This window comes from Pteropus medius, unplaced genomic scaffold (assembly GCF_902729225.1).
Source record: "Pteropus medius unplaced genomic scaffold, Ma_sr-lr_union100, whole genome shotgun sequence".
In the NCBI taxonomy this organism is placed as follows: Eukaryota; Metazoa; Chordata; class Mammalia; order Chiroptera; family Pteropodidae; genus Pteropus; species Pteropus medius.
The window spans coordinates 30,224,979-30,241,646 of NW_024354502.1; the positions used below are offsets into that span (position 1 = coordinate 30,224,979).

General features: G+C 43.0%; 1 protein-coding gene across 1 annotated transcript in view; it reads right to left on the reverse strand.

Annotated features, from left to right (window-relative positions):
- Positions 1–667: 667 nt before the first annotated feature.
- Positions 668–16,668, reverse strand: part of SFRP1 (secreted frizzled related protein 1) — a 42,542-nt gene continuing 26,541 nt past the window's right edge. Inside the window, exon 3 of the mRNA XM_039853654.1 lies at positions 668–4,097. Within this exon, the coding sequence (XP_039709588.1) occupies positions 3,775–4,097 (323 nt within the window). The 3' untranslated portion in view covers positions 668–3,774. The remainder of the gene's footprint in view (positions 4,098–16,668) is intronic.

The following is a 16,668-nucleotide window of genomic DNA, read 5'->3' on the forward strand; positions in this document are numbered from 1 at the left end:
TTAGGCAAGAAGCACATAACCTAATAGGAAACAGCCTGGGCTTGGCAAGAGCCACACTCTGGGTCCAAAGGGAAGTTCAGTGGTAAGTCAGACATTGTTCCCACATGACTAGGACTTGGGAGCCTTGGATTCTAGTTCCAGCAATGCCATTGACCTGGGAGACCCAAACTCTGGGAACTCCTAGCTGTCTCACATCTTAAGTTCTTCTGTAAAGTAAAGGGGCAGGCCTACTCTTTTCTAAGGTCTCATGTGGGTCTAAGACTCCAGATACCAGAGAGTTTTCAAATTTTAGTTGGTAATTTTAACATCGAATTGGCCAGAGGGGAAACAGCATCTGAAACCAGGAAAAGAAACTCAGGCAGGGTTGAAAAATACATTCTTGTAGAGCAAGTATTTAACCTTCTCTCTGATCTGAAACACATACGGCCAGGAGAAACACTCCTGGAAGTTATTTGTGAGAGCAGATGGTAAACGTGGGATGGGGGTGAGGGTAGCCTGCAGTGCCTCCAGGTGCTTCTCTAGCCCACCCATGCCCAGTTACCCTTTGAAAGCTATTAAACTGAGACCAGAATACATCACTGGAAAAAATCACGAGACGGGTATGTGTACAGTGGGACAAGGTGAATGGTGTACCATTGGGGGGGAGGGGGAAAAGTCACAACTCGCATTATCATTGATTAATTGAGTGATTTTAGTCAAGTGAATATTGATACATGGCAGGAGAAGCATGAAAATAAAATGAACACATACAGGAATTATTAACATAAGTGATAACATCAAAACATCTGGTAAAATGCAGTTAAAAAAAAACAACACAAATGAAATGGAATGTAAAACATTTTCACAGTATTCAAAGCTTTTGTAAAAGATTTAGACTCTAAAAGGAGTGCTACATGAAGGAACTAGAGGAAACAGGAATTTTGTCTGTGTCCTATGTATCTGCTGGTGACAGATCAGAATGGCCAGTACATTATTCCATGGGAGTTACCTAAAGTGTGCTTCTAAAACAGATCGTCTGAGCCCACCATACTTACAGAGTGACAGCAGAGAAATTAGTTACCAGAAGACTGATGAAAAACACATATTCTGGGCTTGGGCGAAGGTATTTCTGTAATTTACAGATGCAAATGAAAACTGGAGCTCTGATTGGATTCTACCTTAGAGAGACCTTGGTGCTAATTCAGTGGCACCAAGAGCCAAGTGTTATACGGGATATTCTAAAAGTTAAATGTTCTTGGAATTTTCACCTCTCTTTTTCTATTAGATAACCACTAATATTTTTCAAAGACTGAGCTGAGTTCTGCCAATGACCTCACAGGATTCTACCCAGAATGATTATTTTAAATCTTTGCATATATGACTTTTACACTAGCAATAATTACCAAATCACACACAGACCTCCTCTTTTGGAAACCAATGACCAAGCCAACGAGTCTGCACATTGGTTTTGTTGTATCCTTTGTTGAGAAAAACAAAGGTTTGTAATAAAAATGCAGCTTTGGTCCCTGAAATTGCCCATGTGTTGTAGACAAAGATGTCTCAAATCCACAGTAAAACTCAAAGCCTTAGAACTCTGTGCTCGGGATAAAACCTGTAGCTGCAATTCACATTTCCAATTTATTTTGAACTTTTTCTGAAACTGTCACCTTCTACCTGAGAATTCCCATTTAGAGAGCTGCACAGCATGGCCACCAATTCTTTCATAATCTGTCTGCAGTAACTGCTAATACCCCACATAAACCCCTCTCCCAAGGCCCCTGCCATGGACACACAACCCTGTTGCATGATGCGCTCTGTCAAAACAAGCAGATACATCAGATACACACGATCACTGAACTCTTGAGTTAATCAACCAAAACTAAGACTCAGATCCATGCACTCATGAAATTGCTCTGAATTTCAGTTGACAATAGGAAAGTAGAATATTTCTAATTAACTAATATATATACACATTTAAAAAAAAAAAAACATCCAAAATTACAGACAAATCACTTAAGTTCCCCAACACTTTATGATTAAAGGTCAGAGAGAACCAAAAAAAGTTAAAATGATGGGATCACTAATTGTGGGAGGTTAATTACATCAGTATAACCCTCAAGTAGGTAATGAAGTTGGCAGGCTGTTTTTTCAAACTGGAGTCTTGAAAAGTTAACAGAATCTTCCACTCCTTCTGTGTCAGGACGGGGCCACACTGCAGCATCCAGACTGGGTAAAACCACTCTCCCAGAGGTACACTCACTAAAGTCCTATAGGTGTTACAGAGAATTAAGAATCAGGCTTGGGGAAGAAATTAACATCGATCATTCAGAATTACTTCCTATACACCAAACAAGAAGGATAAAGTTGCTTAAGTGAACAGGGTTATATACACCACTTATGAAACACAAGAGCTTTGAGAAGGATCTTAGGGCACTCAGGGAAAACTGTACAGATGTGTTGTCATTGAAACGCTCTCCCTGGATGGGGACACTTGCAGCTTAACCTTCCCTCTACAGAAATAAACATTTTTTAAATGCAGGAGGACAAGGAGGCTGGCTGTTCTGAATTTCTTTGACCTATAGTAATCAAGTTTAAAAGAACCCATTTCTTCACAGGAAAGAAAAGAATGGGAAGCACTGTGAGTTTTGATTAGTGTTGCTGCAGCCAGAACAATCCAGAACTCAGGAAGGAGGCCCATACGACTATGCTACCAGGCCAATCTGCCTCCCACCCAAAATGCCTAGCGACAGTACTGCTCTACTAGAAAGTAGCTTCAAATGCACCAAGAGACACTGGTCTTAGTACACCTTTCAAATGTTCACTGTAGACATTTTTTTAAGATCTTGAAAAGTAAATGGGCTTTTTGTTTTATAAAATAATATGAAATGAACAAACAGATGAAATTAGAATACTAAGCTCTTTACCCTGACTAGCAATTTGCTGCACTACTCTAAATTTATTTTTTCTTCTTTAAGTATGTTTTCAAAAACCACTAACCATGGCCTTCTCAGTCTGAAAATCATCGTCTCATGCCATGGGTCTGGTACCCACGATGTTTCCTTTTCCTCACACAAAGGTGGGCATGCAACACCCTCCATATGTCCAGAGGTTAGGTCATGCACTGAGGCCAATGTCAACTGCCACTCACATGGCATGTGAGACTGGGTGACTCATAGCAAAAGACAATCACACATTGTAACAACTTATGCTTTTCTCCCTGGACCTATTACTTTCTGGAAGTGATCTTAAGTTGTAAGTATGGTGTCTGTCTGTTTCTGTCTAAAGCAGACAGAAAGAGAAATTACTCTGGAATTGAAAGCAATGCATCTTAGCAATAGTTAAATTTTTTTAGTTCTGAAGGCACAGATTAGCTGATTGACCTACAAGCAATTTGTAATGACACAAAGAAAGTTGCAGAATTTAGTCTTTGCTGCTGTCTCTTACTTTTTGCCTAATCCTTCTTTTTACCAGCAAAATCTTTTTTAGTGACTATGTCTCTGTTTGAAAAGGTTTTGCATCTCCTTTTACTCAGTGACACACTGTTCCACACTATAGATCTTAAAAGGCGTCCTAATCTAAATGGTTTTCCTTACCTGGTGTGCGGCTTTAAATATTGGCTACATTGGGGTATGGAGTGTGGCTATGGAGGGGAATAGTGGGGATGCTGCAAGGGGAAAGCCAACTGGATTACGAGGTCCTCTACCCATAGAAGGAGCAGTGAGTTCCAGGGTTGTCTGCTCAGCCCCAACCCCTCACCCCAACCCACCGCTCCCTCTCCAACCTGCCCAGTAAGATTCACTTAAAAACTGACTGAAAAGTAGGACATTCATGATTTTTCATTTTCTTCATGAAGTTTTTGAATTCCTTGTTTTTCTTGTCCCACTTGTGGATGGCCGTCAGCAAATACTGGCTCTTCACTTTCCGGCCCATGATGAGAAAATGGTGGCTGAGGTTGTCCAGCTGGTGGCAGGGGCAGTCGGCCCCGTTCTTCAGGTATAGGACGAGCTTCTTCAGTTCCTTCTTCTTGATGGGCCCCAACTTCAAGGGCTTCTTCTTCTTGGGGACAATCTTTTTGTCACCATTTTCTTTTTTCACTTCTTTTATTTTCATCCTCAGTGCTAAAGATGACGCGGGCAGGGAAGGGAAAAGAAGAAAAGGAAGGAAAAAAAGCATTTTAGAACACAGCTTTCCATCTAAAATGATAACCCAAACTTATGGCTGAGAAGGAGGGCAAAATAAAAGGCAAATAACAACCAGAAGGAGGCAGTTTTATAAATAAGAATCAAGGTCTCCATAACTTTTTTGTGCTGATTCTGGCCCCCTCGTTTTGTGATGCCTAACAGTATCTCAGTAGTTACTACAGGGTACCATACGAGTCTCAAATACATTTTCAAAACCAAATCATATTTCTTTTTAAAATGCAGTGAGTCAGAATATAACACAATGCTTAAGAGAAGGGGATCATATAATCCAATATAATTCATATACTCTAATGCTATAGACCCCCCCGCCTTCAAAGAAAAATTTACCCTGAGGGTTTTTAAGAGAAAGTTATTGGTTTAGTTTTTTAACATCCAAAAATCCTAAAATTCCTTGAAAATTGTGTCCTGTAAGCAAGACAAACAGACACTATCTGCGCACACCAAGCAAGGGAAAGTTACCGGATGCTTCAAATTGTCATGTTCAAGTGCATTAAACATCAACGTCTAACTTCAGCACTGGAAAATCAGAGCCCCCATCAACATGCCAGGCCCTGCTAATATTCTGTTTTGACAGCAGGTCCTGCTAATATTCTGTCAACCACTAATCAGCCTCTAGCCAGTGCCACGAATGTTCTACGCACTGAGTAGACTCACACAGAACCAAACTCTACTTTGACTTCCTCATACATTAGAGCAAGTCCTGGTGAAGTCTTGATAGTTAAAACCTGGTGACAATCTCCCCTAAAATCCAACACGGTGCACGGGCTTCTTCTGTTCTCGGCATGTCTCCCTGCAGGAAAGTCAGTGTGTCCACCAACTCTGCCTTCTCTTTTCTTTGTCTCTGTAGACCCTGAGTGAACACTGTTTAATGTTAATGTGAGGACCTGATACTATAGTGATGGCTATACAGGGTCTACTGGTGAAGATAAATCAGTGTGGAGGCATTCTATACTTTCTAAACATATTAACACACAGTATCAGTTACAATCAATTCTCCTTTAAGACCAGCCAGCCCCAGATATTTCTAAAGGAGTAAGATGTCATTTTCTAGATGCTAGTCACCATATAATTCATCCATCCTCTGAATCCTTCTGAATTCAAAATTACTAAGCCTCCTCTTTTAAACATCTCAAAGCTTCCACCCACACTCCATGGGGAAAGGCTTGAAACTGAACTCAATAACAATAGCTAACAATTATGAAAGCATACGGCATGCCAGGAAGTGTGCTGAGTATTTTCCATGCTTTTCCTCAATTAAACCTAACAATTCCATGAAGAAGGTACAATTATTTCCCTCATCTAACATATGAGAAAACCGAAGCATAGGGGTTAAGTTTACTTGCCCAAAGTCACTAATCCTAAATTGAGACCCATGTCTAAATGTGTACTTTTAATCACCATGCTGTCCATGCTTACTCTATGGTTACAAAATTCTTTATAATGAACCCAAGACTTAGAGTACTAAGTGGACCAAGAAAATAAGAAGGAGTTGCTCAGACTCTTCCCAGTTTCACTCACATCTCAAAATGATTTTACTTAGGAAATGGTAAAAGAGTTCCTCCTGGTTGAAAGAGACTATTCTAGTAAAGGAAAAACTATATTTGTAAAGGTTTTATTACCTAACATTTAGTTGATTAGAAAACACACTCGTGCCTAACCCAAGAATAATGAAGAGAAGGAAAAATCCTAGGAACAAATCTTTAATGAATGAGTCAAAGTCAATAAATTAAACATGCTCGCACTGCTTTTTTTCTTTTCCTTCCAAAAAGAGCTCTAGACTTTGCAGCCCACTTCACTCCATCTAATCCCTAGGCCTGGTGCCCAGTAAGAAATGCCTCACTCCCAAGGGTGGCAGGAAGTTCCAGGCACTAAGCAGCAGGTGCTCTCGCTGAGGGTTAACGCTGACTCATAGGCTGGTCCAGGCTTCCCGACACACATGGGAGTGAGCTGAGAGCATGGCTTCCCCCTGAGTTCCTTTCTTTAACTCTCCCCCAAGCCCAAACCAGCCGTTTCCCAGCACTCCTGATTATGCTTGACTCCCACCCACTGTGCACAGAGCATAGTGCAACCAGCAGTGGGGGTGCAGAATAGAAGGCCCTCACCCCAGACATGCCCTCACCCTAGACATGCCCAAACAGGCCCACACTGGTTTAGCTTCCTTTATTGGCTTACAAACCTTGTACATGGGGCTTACTTGAGAAAAGACTTCAACTATTCTAGTCTGTGGCTCACTGAATGAGAAAAGTTCTCAGCAAGGTTGAGTGAGGGACCAGGAGAGGGACTCACTGGCCAGGCCAAGGCAAAGTCAAGTCTCTATCTCTGCCTCTCCTCTTCCAAAGAGAGCAAACGGGACTGGGAGAAACCCCAAAGCAAAGCAGCAAAGCGTACTGCAGGGAAGCAGGGCAGTCAGAACAATTCTGCTCCTTTCACAGATCTTCTAAGAAGTGGCCCCATGCTCAGATGAGTCCCAAACTATTTCCCAAAGTCTAAGTCTGGGAACCAAGCTTTACTATTGGAGTGAACGATTACATCACCAAGAGAAGCGAATGTATGCCCCAGCTGACAATGGGGGCCGCCTCTTTTCTGCAGAAAACTGAGCCATCATTTTTTGAGTACCCACCATGTATCAGGCTTTGTCTATGAGCGTAGAATAGTTGCCTGTAGGTATGGCTCCTGATTTAATTCTCAACAGCAACTATTGTGAAGAATCATCATTATTATTTACTACAACAAGGAGGACTCAAGTTAAATAATGACAACATGAGGCCACCATTTGTAAGAGAATCAGGATTAGAACCCACACCTAACCCCAAAGACCATGTTCTTTCCTAGTGTACCATGACTGGGTTTAAAATGATATTGATTTAGTGGAAATTACTTCACTCTTTTGATTATGTTACTTTTAATCACAACTCAAATCAAAAATTAATGGTCCTTTGCCATGACCGTGTAAAGGAATTTAGTTTACATAAGTGGGGGGACAGCAAGGAGAGAAGGGAAATCAAATGACGGAAATGTGTTCTGCATTAGACTCTTTATTTCTTGCCATTTGGCTCACTTTCTTTTTTGAGGTGGGGAAAGTAGGGAAGGAGGAGGCACATATGGCCAGAAATTACTAACATCTTTCCACCTTTCAAGGGTTTATTTTAGGGATGCAGATTACCAGCAATGTTTGGACAGGCGATTAGCCGTCAGAGGTTGATTTCATTGTGCCTGTGGATACGTGGGCAACCCCCCACCATGCCTCATCCAGGGGCTGCTGGGACGGGAGTGGATGCTGGCCCAGGAGCAGCCTGGGACTGATCACCACTTCCTCCCCACCCCCAGCTCCCACCGCACTAACAGGGCCTGGACCCCAGGGGTTTCCCCCCTGGACTGTGTTCACAGTTTGTAATGCACATGGCGGTGGTGGGCGATGAGGAAAAGCCCCAGGAGGCAGCAGCTGGTGCAATGGATGGAGTCCTGGGTCCTGAGTTCTAACCGTGTGACTACAAAATCTGGTTTTGAGCTCCCCGAGTGTCAATTTTCCATCTGTAAAGTGTAGAGGGCAGTCTGCAGAGCTAGCAGTACTACCATCCGAAGGAACCATGTTGGGAAATACTGGGGAGCCAGCAAAGCTCATCTCCAGAACCCCCACCCTGTGCTCATTCTTCTCTTCCCTCACCACAAGCCACCATGGGAGAGAATGCCATAGCCTCAGGCCCTTGACATCAGCTACTGTAATAGCTGACCCTGAACTAAAACAAAACAAAACAACAAACAAAATATTTCTTTGGTTTTTCATGTTGTTTGTTTTGGTTTGGTTTGATTTGGTTTGAGGGGGCCAGTGTTTAGCAACAACTTATTCTCCAAGAGTAGAATATACATACTCCCACCTCTCACCTTACTGGTCACTGTCAGCAAGAATTCAGAGACCTAGAAACTTTGAAAACCCAAAAGTTAAGGTCACCATTAGGAGCTGTCTAGGTATTTCCCTAACAGTCTTAAAATAAATCATCCCTTATATTCAGGTAGATCCCTAAAGTTTCATTCCACTTTCAGTCACCTAAGCCATATTTTTTGCTCACAAATTATACTTCCTTGGTAGCCTCCCCCACAAGGTTTGGCCATATTTCTGAGGCTAAAATAAGAATAGGTAACTCATTACACTGGTCCCAAACCCACGCTCTCTTTACAACCATCTCTTCCTCCTAACCTGCTTATACTAATGGTGCCACCATTCTTCCAGTTTACCTAGACAGGTGCTTGGATGTAGGGTAACCATTAGCTAAAGGCCAGTCATTTATACAACCAACAACATGGAACTGCTATAGAAATGCAAGAAGGATCTAATGGGAAAGGTAGGAATGGGGCTGAGTCAATAATTAGATCTGTGTTTCATCTGATTACAGATAATAGTTACCATAAAGAGTAAAAGTACAGAGAAGAGAAGAGAATGAGGGATCTGGAGATGACAAAAAGTCATCAGAGGCACAGATGGAAAACCAGGCAGTCCAGTGTCTCAGAAAGCAATAGAGGAAGGTATTTCAAATGGAGAAAATTCTCCTCAATCCCAGATGCTGTAGAATTTAAAAATGAGTGTAGAATAGATCATTCGACTTAACGACGAGGGGGTCACTGATGGCCTGTGGGAAGCCAGGACCCAAAGGGGCGAGAGTGAATTCCAGAGAGCTAAAAATCAACAATAGGTGGAAAGAAAAGGTATGCCATACTGACAACCATCGAGCTCCAGGAATGTTTGTGAAGAATTGCCACTGGCCACTTCTAGCCAAACATATTAGACTGAACACACACAATCATTTCTACCCCATTCTGAAGTCAGTTTAAAATTGTAGTTAAAAACAAGAAGTTATAAACACATGCGAGAAAATGGTAAAGGAAACAAGAACATATCAACATTTAGTATAATAGAAAGCAAATGGATGGTGGAACCTGACTTGACGGGGAGAAGAAAAGCTAAAACCTAGCTGCCAGTAAGAAACAAGTAAATCCACACTGCAGGAAAGGCTCATGAATTAGGGCCACTGGGTGCTTTTGCACTCCATAACAGGGGATGTATTAAATATATAGGAATTGGTAAAAAGTCTGTATAAAGGCATTCAGATCCACTGCTCTGGGCCATAAATCCGCGTGACTGTCCCTCACCAACTCCAGCAGCAGCCAAGAGCTTTATTCTCTACAGAAGGTTTGAATCAGACTGTGAGCTTCGGTCCACCAGACACTTAGAAGGACAGGATGGTGAGGTGCTGCACTGACACCAAAGGTTAAGTGAATGTCTATACAGTAAATAGTGAGACCCTCAGGCCTCAGAACACTACATTTATATCTCCCATTTAGAAGAGTGAAAGATTTCTATTTAAAGAAACCATAGCACAAAAGAAAAGACCTACAGTTCCCCACAACAAAACTCTAAAGTGAGGCCCAACAAATCACAAGCCATGCATATGCGCACAAGCTTCTAATTTAGTGCTCTGCTCTTAAATACAAATGGCCAGCCAAGGATCAGCAGGCATTTAAGGAAAGCTTCTAGATGTAAACCACAGAGACCAAAACATAAAAACAAAGGAAAAAAAGGAAGAATTTGGAGATAACAGAAACAATGTAGGGAATATAAAAAATTTTTTAAGAAGATAATATTAGAAATTGTATTCATAAATCCGTAACAGAACGCTATTAAGAGGAATGTTTAAAGAACAGAAAGAGTATTTGGAAATTTAAAATATAAAAGCAGAAGTAAAGAATGCAATACAAGTGTTTTAAGATAAGATTGAAAAAATTTCCTGGAAAACTGAACAAAATGACACAGAGATGGGAAAAGGAGAAAGATAAGATAGAGGATCAAGCCGGAAAGTTTCAAGATGTGAATAAGTGTCATTATAGAAAGAAAATGAATGAGGAAAAAAATCAGAGAAATAATACAAGAAAATTTCCCAGAAATGAGGAACACGAGTTCTCATTAAATAGTGCCCAGAGCTCAATGAATCACGACATTTAGAAGCGCCAGGGATAAAGAGAGCTTTTAAAATCCTCTGAAGAAAAAGAGAGTGTACATCTAATACAAAGGGTCGGGCACCAGAATGGCACTGGATTTATCAGTGGCAACACTACAAGATGGAAGATAATGGATCAATGCCTTTAAAATTCCCACACTTGACACTGAATCTAACTATCAATCAAGGTGAGAGTAAAATAATGACATCTTCAGACATTCAATGATTAAAGAAAAATTAGCTCCTACGTATCTGTCCTTTTGTAGAATCCTACTCCAAAATGTATTCTACAAAAATGCAGAACAAGAAGACAAAGGATTCGGAAAACAAAAGATCTAACTTAAAATAAAAGCAATGGAAGTCTTAGAATGGTTTTTCCAGAACTGTGTGCAGGCCTGTATCTCAACCAGTCTAGACAGAAACAGGAGGAGAGGGGGCTCAGGCAGATTGCCTGCAGGAAATTTGGGGCCGAATTCATAATACAAACATAGGAACTGGGAATGTAAAACGAGGCAATTACCAACTCAAGGGAAAACAAAAAGGTATACAAGAAAGGAAATACAAATGGAGTACACTACATGGCTCAGCTGCAAATAATATTTACATAACTAGAATAAATTAAACATTGAATATTAATGTTTAATGGGAAGAAGTGGGGAGATGGTGTAAAACAGAAAAATCTTCATCCTGAATAACAGAAAATAATGTCTAAAAATTAAAATTAAGAAATCAGATTATAACCATGTTATTTTGCTATATATCACAAGAAAGAGCTAAAATTATTACCTCAGGGTTGTGGAAGTTAGTAGTAAAAAGGCATGGGGCAGGGGAGTGCAGTTTTTCCTTAAAAGGCTTTTATTACTATTTGACTTTTTTACTGCATTTATTTTGAAGCAAAAAACTTAAATTTTTAAAAAACATTCTAGTAAAGAACTTGAATGTGTATGAAATATACATGAATCACAAAATGTGAGATCTTAAAAGAAACACAAAGTTTACATTTCCAGGTCGTCCACTGTCCCTCCTATTAGAATGGTCTGGCATTAGTTAGGACTCACGGGTTATATATGAGTAAGAATTCTGCTTTTTCAGTTACTCTTTGGGGGACGGGGCATAGCCTACACATCTAGTCAATCTCCATTATTTTTCATATAAAAAATCAATTAGGTTAGAATTTGGATTATTTCTTTTGAAGTGGAAGGGATGTTAAACGTAGTTCAACTGATGCTCAAAATTAACCCGCCCAAGGTCATACAACTGGAGGTTCCCACAGCTCTCCCGGGACCTGCTTCCCCCGCCTCTCCAGCAGAGCTCATTGCTCTATTCCACAGTTCCTCTGAAAAGCAAGAGGGACTGAATGGGGTTCTGGCAGATTCTAGGGACAACTGGACAAGCACGTGGATACATTTTCTCTAACAGGTGCTCATGAAAATTCATCACTCAGCAGATAACAGCACATACCCAGATTCCTAGTGGCTTGCCTTGTTCCTAAATTACTTTCTCTTGCACAGAGAGCTGAAGTTCCCAACAGATGATTTGAGGAGGAAGGTAGTAAGACTGGCAAAGTCTTCACAAAGTGGCTTGTTACTGGCCCTTTGGATCAGGAGGGGCCCACAGATGGGTGGCATCAGCCCTGTGGCCTCAGTTCATGCCTATCATCCCACAGCCTCCAGATGAAAAAGGCTATTTAGATAACAAGACCTCGCCAAGCAATGAAGACAGAGAGGACCCAATCTTCTGCCTCTCGCCCCATTTTCGCAAACCTCTTGGAGGGGCTTCCCCGAGGCAGAGAGCACCATCCCTAAATCTAACTGTGCAAATGAGACTTGGTAATAGCACTGGGTAAGGGCTGGATTGTGAGAAACTGCAGCTTCCTTCCAACACAGCGCAAAGGGTTTGGGCCCCATGGCGAGCTGGCTTTGAGGCATTAGGGCCAAGTGAGTCCTACTGACAAAGGCCTTGCAATGGTAGCTTAACAGACCTCTCTTTTCCCAGCAGGAGCCAGTGTTTGGCATCATTAATTCGTTTAGCAAAGAAAGGAGCTCGCACTTGGTCACAATAACTCAGACTCTCTCCCTTGACCACAAACCACATGCTGCATACTTACATGCATTTACTGACTACAGGACATATATTATGAGAGGAAAGAGAGGGAGAGGAAAAAGAAAAAGAGAAGGAAAAAGAAAAAGGAAGAAAGCAAAAACAAAACCATCAAAAAAAGATTAAAAGCAGCTTTTTCTCTCATTTACAAAAAAACAAAAAAACAAACAAACAAAACAGCAGAAAATGCTCCTGAGTGACTTATTTGGGGCAAATTACTTATTGACATTGTTTTGTTTTCTGGATCCCAGACATCTTGGGGAGGTTGGGGGGTGGTCAAGCTGCAGAATGCCTTTGCCACTTTACAAGCCCCTCCCCAACACACTCACACATGCAGTACAGCAGCACTGATGTCAGCCAGCCCGGATCCTGCTGCCTAATTGCTTTATTTCACGGACGGTGTTAAGTCCCCACTGATTTAAGCTAACAGTGCAAAATGAAAACCCCACTTTGAGAGCGAAAAGCTGCCTGGTGTGGTTTTATTTAGGACGACGTGTGCATTGGCAGCCCTGGCAGTAGGGGCACGGGCCTCAGAGTGGGACAAAGAAGAGCTTCAGCCCCCACCTTCCCCGTAAGCACTGTATCCCTCCTCCCCAAGCAGGAGACAGAGGAAAAGAGAACTGCTTAAATAAAGTCAATCATTAGGATTGATTGAATCTTGGCTCCAAGTCCAGGCAAACCTGCCAAGGCAAACAGTTCTTCCTGCCGTGGGGTCACTGGTTTTCCATTCCTCTCCATCCCACCCCCCAGTGTTTGCCCAAATGGCAAGCTGGAGTGTGGAATGGTCTCTTGGAAGGAAAAAGGTGGGGTTTGGGTTTCACAGCCAATGAACCAGAAAAGCCATGAGCTATCCCTAGCTCTGAAAGATACTTTAAAAAGGGGTTCTCAAACTTTAGTGTCCTCAGAATCATGTGGAGGACTTGTTGAGAAAATTCATATTGCTGAGTCACTCCCCGAGTTTCTGATTCAGTAGCAATGGGATAGGGCCCAAGAATCTGCATTTCTAACAAGTTCCCAAGTGATGCTGCTGCTGCTGCTCTGGGGACCACACTTGAGAACCACTGGTTCAAAGAGTTTCAGGGTGGGAATAGGGTAGGCTTTTTGATTTGTCACCTTGGTTATAGAGTGGTCCATACTGAAGACTCTTCCTTGGGTGGTGTTTAAATGTCCTAGAGGCCCAAGACAGCCCTCCAAACTCGCTGAAGCTCAGGCTAAGTCAGCAAGATCAATATGGGCATGTCCAAGACCCAGCTGGCCTCGGGCGACCTGGTCCAGCACTGTCTTCAAAATCGTTAAGTTCTGTGGGCCCCTATCCCTCAGCAGTGCATTCTCTCAGTCAGGAAAACAAAGGCTTTGATAGCAAGAGGCGCACATTTCAGAGGAAAGGACTCTAAGTTCAGAGTCAGCAGACTCCAGCTTCTGGTTCAGACTCCATCACTAAACATTTGTACAAACTTGGGTAAATCACTTTACTTCTCTGAGTCTCTGTATACCCTTTTCGACCAATGAATCTCAAAGTCCATTTCAGCACAAGTGGTCTTTCGGAACCATCATATTTCCTTTCTATGTCTTAAAATCCAATATAGAATCCCTAATAATACAAGGGAAAGTATCCCTCATCTCGTGGTCACATCACCTAGGGACCTCGCTTACACTTACCACAGCCCAGTCTTAGTGAACACACTGGCACAAGAGTCCTGTCCTGGTCGCGAAGCTGTTTAAACTCAAAGACAGCCCCAGAAAAGCATCCAACACACTCCAAGCATAGAGGAGTGTGTCGGGAGCTATCCCATTTGACAGATGGGAGAAGAAGTGTGCCCCGGCCCCTTGGCTGGCTCTGGACTCTAGGCTGGACTATCCCTAAAGAAGCTGTAAGTCCAATGCCTGAGAAATGGCAGCAGAAGCACCTCCGCTCTTATCCCTTTATCGTTTCTTTAGTTGATCCCTCTGAAGACTGAAGGTACACGTCAGACAAAATGTATGTTTTTCCTACCCACTCTTCCGGCCAAGCTACAGACCAACTTCTCCCCAAAGTGTCCCTAGCCCTGTCCAGCCATGCCCAAGGAAAAGGGCATTCTAGGTATGAAAGGAGGCTGAGAGGGACGCACCTCCCTGAGTCATCATGGACTTCTCTAAAGCATCAAGCTAAGAAAGCACAGAGGAAGAAGCCTGTGTCCCAGATCGTTCATCCTAATCGTCACAGGATTCGCTCTGAAGCAGAAACAGAAGTCTCATCTCTGGACCTGAGCCAACACCACCCCCGATATTAAGGTTCTTCTCATTTGAATTTCTGACCTTACGTATCTATCCAACTTTCTGCACTTGCGTTTTCTGTTTTTCTTTTTTTCAGGCTTTCTGAGTCAAGGAGACTCAGAAAATGCAGTCGCCTTGGCAGTCTGCCCGACTATGGCCCTTGGCAGGCACCAAGGTCCAGCACGAGTCTGGGCTACAATGCACACCTTCCCTGTCCATTGGATTGAGCAGTGCCCAGTTTCACTACAAACTCCCAGGAAGAGGAGACAGAGAACATATGGTTCTCCAGGTGGGAGAACTTGGCCAAATCCCGCCAAAACAGACCTGTATCTGGTTAGATTACAATGTACACCAAACAGGATGGCAAGGAATGCTGGTCTTCCGAAGGTGACATTTGTCTTGGCCTGAGGTACTTTTGACTGATGCTGAAATCTAAAATAATGAATGGGAGTCAGCACTAAGTCCTAGCTTAAAGCTGGCCCGCTATTTCCTAGGGTTTGCCCTCTCTGCTGAGTTCAGCTGTCACACACTCATGGTGGCTGGATGGTAGTGGCCTCGAGCTAGATGTTCTGACTCCTGCTTCTAGGTCCTCTGATCTTCACTGACTTTTCTTTTTCTCCACCCATTTGGAGCCTCCCATACAATAATGGGGCAAAAGTTCTGAGAGCCTAAGGGGAGAGGTGGTGCGAGGAATAGAAATGGAGTGGGAATGCCTACATCCTCACTCTATGGTCCTGCTTTTTCGGGAAAGCCACTTATTAAAAAGAGACGAAAACAAAAATAAATTAATGAACAAGCAAAGAAACTTCCCCATGGCTATGGAGGCCAAGTTGGCCCCAGAGGAGGGACAAACAGCCCCAGCCCCAGAGGAGAGCCACATCAAGTCTGGTGGATGAACAAAGACGCGGGGTACTGAAGAGACAGAGTTTGGCAGGAAACAGGTATCTGGACCACATTCTGGGGTGCTGCCCCCAACTCTCAAAGGCATTCCTGCCATGCAGGTGGCAAATGCTTTCTGCGTGTTTACCAAGTTCCTGACTCTAGAACTGGCAGGTTGTCTTTGAATATGCCCCAGTACTCTCCATATACAGTGCATCCCTTCCCACTAATGGCAGTCACAGTCCCAAGGGTTAGGGGTGATGGCTCTGGCTTGGTGTGCCACAGGCAGTCCTGTAAACATGCAGCTCTCCCAGCAGGTGTTCCCATTTCTGCAAGAGAGCCAGTGGATCTGATGCTCAGAGCAGATACTCACATTCCCCCCGTTCCTTTCTCCAGTTCTCCTGCTACCTGCCAGGTGCTCCTACTTCTCATTCATGGGCTTCTGCCCCACCCAGGGAGTGAGGGGATGTCCCTCTCCTGAAGCTCCTCTCCAATGCCTCAGTTATTGCAACAGAGGGCACTCATCACACCACCACTGCAAAGGCCTCACCAGCAAGCTTTGCCTCACTACGAACCTAGAGAAGTCCAGCAGGCTGAGCAGGTCTTTCCCAGATTTGCTAAAGAAATGGGGACAAAGCATCCCTCACTGTCTCAGCATAGGAGGATTGATGTGACAGCCACAGACAGGGGAAGATGGAAGATGAATGTCACTTTGCATATGACCATAGCTAGAGCAGCAGCACAGTCAGTTCAGAACAGAAAATGTTTGAGCTCATAGCTACCATCCGAAGATTTCAGAAAAACTGGTAAGTGGGAAGGTAAGTGTCAATTGTCAGGTGCTATACAAACACCAGGACGAGTTTAGATCTTTCATGGACAGATGTGTATAGAGAGACACCATATAAATAACAGCCACAGTACCAATTTGTCAAAAATTGAGGGTTCGCTGTGAAACCACCCTTCATATGGCATTCACACCACGGCTAATTATGATCAGTAGCCTGAGGGGCTGTGCGCAGTGTTCAGAGGAAACTGACACACCCTCTGCGATACAGAATTTCATGTACATGTCCAGTCAAGAAAGATGCAGTCTCAAGATTTAGCATCACTGTGCAATGCTGCCGGGTCTTTTCTGGAGAGAGGCATGGAACAGACCCTCCCTTAGAGCTCCAGAAGGAAACAAGATTTTTCCCTTCTGACCTTCTCAAACTGTGAGGGAATAAAGTTCTGTTGTTTAAAGCCACATGGTTTGTGGTCATTTGTCA